This window comes from Euphorbia lathyris, chromosome 5 (genome assembly GCF_963576675.1).
Source record: "Euphorbia lathyris chromosome 5, ddEupLath1.1, whole genome shotgun sequence".
Classification (NCBI taxonomy): Eukaryota; Viridiplantae; Streptophyta; class Magnoliopsida; order Malpighiales; family Euphorbiaceae; genus Euphorbia; species Euphorbia lathyris.
Genome location: NC_088914.1, coordinates 3,935,143 through 3,944,065, shown reverse-complemented (window position 1 = coordinate 3,944,065; position 8,923 = coordinate 3,935,143). Strand labels below are relative to the sequence as shown.

At 37.9% G+C, this 8,923-nt stretch overlaps 1 protein-coding gene across 1 annotated transcript; it reads left to right on the top strand.

Moving 5' to 3' along the window:
• Positions 1-3,877: 3,877 nt before the first annotated feature.
• LOC136229200 (uncharacterized) lies at positions 3,878-8,490 on the top strand. Its single transcript, XM_066017818.1, has 8 exons — positions 3,878-4,051; positions 4,592-4,615; positions 5,785-5,890; positions 5,993-6,061; positions 6,191-6,684; positions 7,124-7,385; positions 7,503-7,711; positions 8,243-8,490. Exons 1-8 carry the CDS (start codon positions 4,047-4,049, stop codon positions 8,307-8,309), a joined length of 1,236 nt encoding a protein of 411 aa, XP_065873890.1. The 5' UTR covers positions 3,878-4,046; the 3' UTR covers positions 8,310-8,490.
• Positions 8,491-8,923: the final 433 nt, after the last annotated feature.

Below are 8,923 nucleotides of genomic sequence, written 5' to 3'. Positions count from 1 at the left end.
AGCCGGACCCCCTAGCGTGGTGACAAACATCTTGCAGAGCACAGGCTCAGTAGCTCGGTTGAGGCTGGCCGTTATTCGGTACTTTCGAATGTGAGCTTCTGGATTATCTTTGCCTGTGTATATTGCAAGATTGGGAATCTTAAAAGCTCTGTCTGTTTCCTCCGCCTCAATCCAAGCTGCGAAAGGCGAATCTCTATTGGCGAACGGGTTGTGCCTGGCATTTTCTTCATTCATACGGAGCACCAAGGCCCTTACTCTATCATCAAAATTTTCCGGATCCGCCCTGGGGTGGCCTCTTCGTGGTGATCTGCTTGGAGAAGAAGAAGAAGAGGAACTTGAATCAGATGAAGGGTCTGATGGCGAACGTCTTCCTCCATTACCACGTCCACTTCCTCCTTCGCCTCCTCTTCCACCACCACCTCCTCCTCTGTCTCCTCTACCTAGGGGAGTCGGACCATTTCCTCCCCCCTGTCCTCTTGACGGGATATGCCCGATAGTTCCCGAAGGCGGCGGTGGTGGTGGTCCACCTGCATGGGACGTTTTTTCTGGCCTTTTACTTCGTCTACGGCCAGTAGATGGGGGCGATCTACCACGACGAGGGGATCTCGCTCGCCTGGGCGAAGGTGACCTTGTCCGTTTACTTTTCCCTTTTCTATGCTTCTTGTGAGTTGGTTCTTTAGATCCGCCAAGGGATAAATTCGTCCGTGGACGCCTGGGTACATTAGGCCCGCCAAGATTCAACCGTGGACCCCCAGATCCGCCAGGAAGAGTCGAATCATTTCTTTGACTTCCTTCAGCGCCATCAGGAAATAACTCACGATTGATGTGCCGTTCACCCGCCGACGTCGTGGTGGTTATCATAGAGTCCGTGGTGTGAGCTTGGAGGAATGAAGAATTCAGAGCGCCCGGTCCAAAATTTAACAAGGGCCGGGATGATACAGTCGATGTGGACGCCATGCTCCAGTGTGGAGGTATAGTCATGAACGACCGCAGGCGATTCCCTGTCTCGGCTCCAAACCGCTCACCAATGGCTTGTGCACACATGCTGATGAAAGCATCATGGTTCATACTACTTTCAACGTGCATTGTGGGAGCAGTTGTGTCTGTGCGGCCAGCACTAGATGGTGTAACTAATGGTGTTTCGATCCCTGAAGAGGGATTCTGATCTCCAGTCGTCATAGTTTCTTATTGTGAACGGAAAACCCTTTGTTTGATTAAGGGTTCCACGATCACCGCACCAATGTTAACAAGGGGAGAAATTCTTATCAACGTTCGTCCCTGTGGGGGCGTCGTTGGGTTCGACGGGGGGAAGCTCCGATGCCAAAGTCAGTAAGGTATTTCAAGGAAAATAAACTGAATTGACAAGGATAGTGATAAAAGCATACCTCGATAGCCTAGGAGGTTGGGCTATATATAGCTGGGAAGTTACAACCTTTAGGCAACTAGAAAGTCACCATTAATGTCTCATTAATGGCGGTTACAAGTTATCTTTAATATGGCGGTTAGCTAATTGATAGCTCATTAATGATCTTTTATGGCCGTGTCGGCGGCCAGCCGTTATAGAGGCGAATGAAGAGATTCGCCTTGTCGGTCCGCCAGCGGATCTCTCAGAGCTGGTTTATAGAGATCCGCCCATCAGCTCCCTTTGGAGAATCACTACGCGGCGTACGTAGAGGCGAATATCCTTTTTGGTCCTCAGGATAATATCTCAATGTTATCATTCTTTAAATTTTTCTCCATATATATCAATTGGTTCATAAAAAAAAGTAAAAAATGACATCTCGATATATATTGTCCAACATCTCTAAAAACACATATTAGAAGAGTATTATCATAGTTTTTTTTCCTGAAATTTAGCTAAATACATTAAGCGGTCCCAAACTTAGTTAGAAAAATTGATTAAGTTCTAAAATTTTAATGATATATTGTTATCCTCATGAACTTACCATAACTTATTACTTCTTAAATTTACTTAAAATAAACTAATTATTGTCGTCTTTTTTCCATAATATTATATTAGAATTACAATATGATAGTCATATCTATAATTATTAATTATAATCAATCTAATTTAATTTAACATATAAATAAATTTGTTCTTTAAATTTTTCGCCATATATATCAGTTGGTTCATAAAAAAGGAAAAATAATATCTTCATAAGAACACATATTAGAAGAGCATTTATAGTTTTTTCCTGTAATTATTAACGGGTTTTTCTTATGACTCCAAACTTGATTAAAAAATTTGATTAGCTTCTAAAATTTTAATAATATCTTATTATCCTCATGAACTTACCATAACTTAAATTTACTCAAAATGAACTAATTATTATCACTCCACGATATTCTACTAAGATTATAAAATATAACTATAAGAGGATAATTTTATCTATAATTATTAATTTTAATCAATCTAATACATCATTCGTCTTTTAAACTTGTCTAAAAAGTTTGATTGAACCTCTTAACTTTCAAAGCATTTCTATAGCCCATCAACTTACATAAAATATCCAGTTAGACCCATCAACTTGTAAAATGTAATCAATTAATCACCCAGTTGTAACAAAAAAAAAAGTAAGCTGTATGAAAAAGAAGCGATGCACACACTTTAAATGTTATTACATAATTCACATAATGAATTAAAGCATATTAAAAATGAAGTTATTAATTGTTCAACTGTAAAACTTATATTCTCTAATATTAGAATCAGATACACTGACATTGGTTGTTTTACTTTTCCAAGACGCGTGCAACACACATTCAGCATGTAATTTATTTTTTTACAACCGAGTGATTAATTGATTATATTTTACGCAAGTTGAGGGACTATCTGAATATTTTATGCAAATTAAGCGAGTTATCGAGACACTTTAAAAATTCATGGGCAATCAAACTTTTTAAACAACTTCTTAATTTAACAAATAAATAAAAGACCTAGAAGGTGTTTGGTTGCTGCCTTTTGACCTATTGTTTGCCTTTTCACTTTGAAAATGAGAGTTTTAGGTGTTTGGTTAGACACATACTGTTTGCATTTTGTAGCTAAAAAGTAGTTTTTTTTTTAATAAAAGCAGAAAATCTCAGCTTTTTGGAAAAACAACATTTTCAAACAGAAAACAGGAAACCGTAATAGGAAATCGCAAACAGCAACAACAAATAGCAGGTAAAACAAACAGACCTTTAATGCTTATTTACACTCTTAAATTTGGCAAGTTTTGGCTATTGGCACCCTGAACTTTTAAAATAACCTATCACACATCTATAGTTGACTTTAAAAACTATCACACTTATAGTTAGCTTATTCGGACCTCTTGCATCATCTTTGACAGATGAGGTGGCATATGCATTCTATAGAATAAAGAAAAACACGTGAGTTCATTCTGTATTCCGTCTCATCTGTAAAAGATGACAGTCGACGATTTTGTATGCAAGAGGTATAAATAAACAACTATAGATATGCAATAGGTTTTTAAAGCTAACTATAAATATATATTAGGTTTTTAAAGTTAACTATAAATATATAATATGTTATTTTAAAAGTTCAGAGTATTAATAGATAAAACGTGTCAAGTTTAAATGTGTAAATATGCATTGCAATGTAAATCAAACTTGTTCTCTATTTTTTTTTTTAACTTCAAGGAACCCTTGTTTCCTAAGAAGTCATTTTATATTAATTTGATCATTCACCGTTAGATGTAGGCTGATTAAATCTAAACCTTAGGATGTTTTGAATCTCCACCTTAAAATTTTAATCAGCCTGCATTTAACGGTGAATGAACAAATTCACTGTAGTCATTAGAGTACATGTGAATACTAGTATTATATTATATTATATTTATTTTCTTTTTGAGTTTGTTCCTTTCTCGCTCTACTTTTTCTCTCTCTAAAAAAACACTTATCACTTCCCAATTCCACCGCTTTACAATCTTCCCCTCTCTTTCTCTCTCCCCCTTTTTTTCCCCTTCTTCCCCTTCTTCCTCCTTTTCTCTAGTCGCGCTTTCACAACCGCCGAGTCTCGCCGCTTCTCCGATCCATTATCATCTTGGTTTATGAGGTATCTTCTTCTCTCCGTCTCTCTCTCTCTCTCTCTCTCTGTACATCATATACGCATATGGAAGAAGTTTTTGGATCTTCGGATATTTGTATGTGCTAATCCTCGTGGTTTATTAACGGATCTGTTTCTCTCAAACTGTATTCCATTTGAAAGTTCGTTCTTTTTTCATTTCTCATCTCTCGTTTCCGCTGATGTATTTATGGATCTTGGGTTTGGGGAAAAATGTTCTTTCTGTTTGTTAGGTTTCCTTGTGTGTGTACTTGGCTACTTCACGAGATTTGGGTTTCTTTGTTCTTTTTTTAGTTAGGGTTTAGTTTTATTTTACTAATCTGCGGTTGAATTCTATAACAAAAATTGTGGATTTATGCTGTGTGTTTGATCTAGTAAAGCATTAAACTGGTTTAATTTCATGATTATTTTGTGTTAAATGTGCTGTTTGATGTGTAACTAAATGATACTTCATTTACTTTTTAGTTTGGAGTTATGTGAAATTGAGATTTGTTACTGATTGCGTCTTTTTCTCCCCTTTCTATTTTGCAGCTCAAAGGAGAGACCCACTCTCGGGTAAGCACCAAGTTCCATTCCGTTCTGTATTAGGAACTTGCAGTTCATTAAATGTTATAACTTGTATTTGGTATATTTTTCTTTCATTTTTAAAAAGAAACTGATGGAGGGGAGGCTGTTAAACAAGTTGTCATGTGTTATGTCATCTACTATGACGCACGGAAACTAATCATGACACGCCTTTTGAAGTTTTGTGGGAAATGGAAACTCTCGGAAACTGACACGAAACGTTTCCGGGCACGTTTCCTTAATTACCCAAAATATTAAACAGTCTTTCAGTTTTTAAACCCTTTCCTATTTCGACTAAAATTCTGGAAATTCAATCTTTCTATTTTGCAATTCCTATTCCGTCTAAAATTAGGAAAAATGGAAGTTCCTATTTGACTGAAATTTCCTACCTTGTATCCTTCAATTTTTAAATAACTTATATTTCTTTCTTCTATGATTCTTTTCTCTTGAATCTCGATTGAGCTTGGACTTTTTTCGTCTTGTTCTTCCTTCTTGTTTTTTTAAATATGTTATTATATTTTTAATATTTGAGGGCGAGCCTTGGCGCAATGGTAAACGTTATTGTCGAGTCTTAGGAGCGGCCTCTTGCCAAAAAAATTGGCAGGGGAAGGCTTGCCCCAGTACACCCTTGTGGTGGGACCCCTCCCCGGACCCTCGCTTAGCGGGGACGCGTAGTGCACCGGGCCGCCCTTTTATTATTATTTTTTTAATATTTATAAATATACCCCTATATTTTGATATTTACATGTTTCCGCTTCCTATGTTTTTTAGAAATTACATTTCCCGGTGTCTGCTTTCATTTCCGTGCAACATCTATATTACTTCACATAATTATACACGATATAAATGCAACAAAAATGGTAATCATCAGTCGGGTGTCTCTGTAATTGTGTTGGCAGGTGTCAAAAATTGACAGCCCAACTATTTTTTTTTATATCAATTTTTGATGTTGGTGGGTTTTTCCTTATTTAATTTTTAGTTATGACATTTGAATCTATGAGGTGTATAGAACTGAAGAAAAGATCCATATATATTACTGAATCAATTGCTTATCATGTAGAAGGATATCATAATAACTAGTTCTATGTCCCACATATGTTAACTTCTGAATTTGTACTTATGCAAGATTTATTGCTTGATATTTATTGTCTTATGTGCAGTGGCACGCGGATTAAGACCCGCAAACGGAATATTGCAGCACCTCTGGACCCTGCAGCATTTGCTGATGCAGTGGTCCAGATTTATTTGGATAATGCTGGTGATTTGGTAAATATCCCCTTTGGAAATAGACCCTATTTCTTTTTTCTTTTCTTTTTGTTTGATATGTTCAAGATTTGTAATCTGGTTGAACTTACCAAATTCTCACAGGAACTTATTGCGAAGAGCATTGAATCTTCAGACCTCAACTTCTCAAGATACGGTGACACCTTTTTTGAGGCATGCCTTTTTACTTTTTTTTTTATTATTATGATTTATATTTGGAGCATCAAGTAGTTAGATCAATTCCATTCCTTGTGTGGTGAAGACCTTTAATTTATGAGGACCTATTCGTTGTATCCGTTACAGGTTCTTTTCACAGGAGGCCGCACACAACCTGGCACAACGAAACCTGATGAGGGGGAGCGCCATTCTTACTCTATAATAGACTGTGAGGCCAAGCGTGAAAGCATCATACCATCTGTCATCTACATACAAAAAATTTTGCGCCGCAGGCCATTTCTCATTAAGAATCTTGAAAATGTCACGCGAAGATTCCTGCAGTCGCTGGAACTTTTTGAGGAAAATGAAAGGAAGAAGTTGGCAATCTTCACAGCACTTGCATTCTCCCAGAAGTTATCTGGGCTCCCACCAGAAACTGTTTTCCAGCCAATGCTCAAGGATAATCTTGTGGCCAAGGGGATAGTTCTTACGTTTATTACAGACTTCTTTAAGGAGTATCTGGTTGATAACAGCCTTGATGATCTGATTGCCATCCTCAAACGTGGTAAAGTGGAAGACCAACTTTTGGAATTCTTCCCATCTGGAAAGCGCACAGATGAAGGTTTCTCTGAGCATTTCACGTATGTATTCTTCCCTTCCCCTTTTAATTTCCGCAACATTGTGCTTGTTTCCTTTGAATAGTTTGTTTTACTCTTTTGTATTTTGGTTGTATCTGAAATATGATTCTAAGTTTTGCATAGATCGTTGTGCATCTTTGGTGCATTAGTAGTCGTAGAGTGCCTGCATTCGCCTTTTGTTTTCCGATAAGAAATTAGATGTTTTACCTTCTTGGAAGAACTGTTCAGTATCAGTGATTGCCTTTTGTTTCCCGATAAGCAAGATCTATGTTTTTCTTTTGGAATATTTGTTCGTCATGTACAGAGATTTTATTTTACATTGAAATTAGTAGAAGGGTTTGTGTGGAAGCCATGTGTGAAATTCTTGAGTCGATCTCATGATTATTTGTCCATTCGTTAATTTTCATTTAACAATATTGATGTCTGCTCGTCTGTATTTCAGCAAGGAAGGATTGATACCTTTGGTTGAATACAATGAAAAGAAGATGTTTGAAGTGAGACTGAAGGACATGAAGTCTGCATTAACAGCACAAATAGCAGAGGAAGTCGATATCTCCGAGGTCATTGAAAATGTGAAGCAACAGGTTAAAGATGCTAAACTCCCAGAAATTGAGGTTGTGCGCGTCTTATGGGATGTATTGATGGATGCTGTTCAGTGGTCCGGAAAGAACCAGCAGCAGAATGCAAATTCAGCTTTACGCCAGGTATAGGCTCGAGACATTCTTCCTTCTGTTCTTCTTGGCTCGCGTTAATATTCTCAGTTCATTGTCAAACCTATTGCATGAGGACCTGTAAACTGAAATAAGATTCTATGATTGCAGGTGAAAACCTGGGCAGGACTGTTAAATATCTTCTGCACTAGTGGAAAACTCGAGCTGGAACTCATGTACAAGGTTCAGATGCAGTGCTATGAAGATGCTAAGCTGATGAAGCTGTTCCCGGAGATCATAAGATCTCTCTATGACCAGGATGTGCTTGCAGAAGACACCATTCTTCATTGGTTCAGCAAAGGAACAAACACTAAGGGCAGGTAATGCACTCCTCTCTCTCTCTCTCTCTCTCTCTCTATATATATATATATATATATATCCCTTTTATGGCAAATGATGGTATCTGAGATCAGGTGGACGTTCCGATGTCATGTTCTGTGTCGGGGGCGGCCCCCTGTATGGTCTCTGGAGGTCAATTTAATGATACATGTATATGAATTGTAGCTAAAGTAGAGAGAGCGCAGGTTACCCCTTTTGGGTGGTCATGCCAAAAGGACCGACCGTCCGCAAGGACTGACTGTCTTGTATTTGGCCCGCTAGTGTCAAGTTAGTGATACATGTATATGAATTGTAAATAAAGTAGAGAGAGAAGGTTACCCCTTTTGGGTGGTCACGCCAAAAGGACCGGCCGTCCGTGAAGTTGACTGTCTTGCCCCAGTCGGTTTTGAGTGGGTGCGGACCTTTTGAGGACCTGGGCCCACTAGTATTACCTGAGCCGTATCAGCTAATATGTTTGTATTACGATGTTATTCCGATAATAACAGGAACTGTATGTTAATTCTATTTTATAGGCAAACCTTCGTGAAGGCTCTGGAGCCGTTTGTTAACTGGCTGGAAGAGGCGGAGGAGGAAGAATAAGTGCATCTGATCCGTAGAATGACATAAACTTCGCTCCATGTTCAGTTTTTCGTTCGATATGAACTCGTAAAATTCTAGCTTCAATAGTACTTTGGTGTGATGATGATGAATGATGATGATAAGAGAAAGCCATGTATGTGTGGTTATTAACTTTGAGAAATAAATGTTAACTCTTATATTTTATTGCTCTCTGCCCGAGATTCCAGAGTCTCCGGCTGATTGATTTGTGTTGGCATTTATTTTTATGTTCGTGAAATCTGGAATCTCGGTTGCTTGTTATATGTGGTCTGCTTGGTTTTAAATTAAATGGTTATTGAAAATTTTGAAATCGACAGCTTTTTCGCGTCCCAACTGTAGAACCTCGGTTTCTATTTGAAATAATAGCAAATCCTGCTTCATGCTTCAACAATTCTGCTATTCCTTTCGGAGCTTCCGTTCCTATGTTGCAGCCCCTTTTCTCATTTGATTGGACATAGAAAGTGATATTTGGAGCTTGGTTAGAGATTTGATTGCTTAAAATCTGAACTCTATTTATCGACAATAGTTCCAGTTTTAGATTGATAGAGATTTGATTGCTTGCAATTTAAGCTCTCTATATCTCGACATGTAGTTCG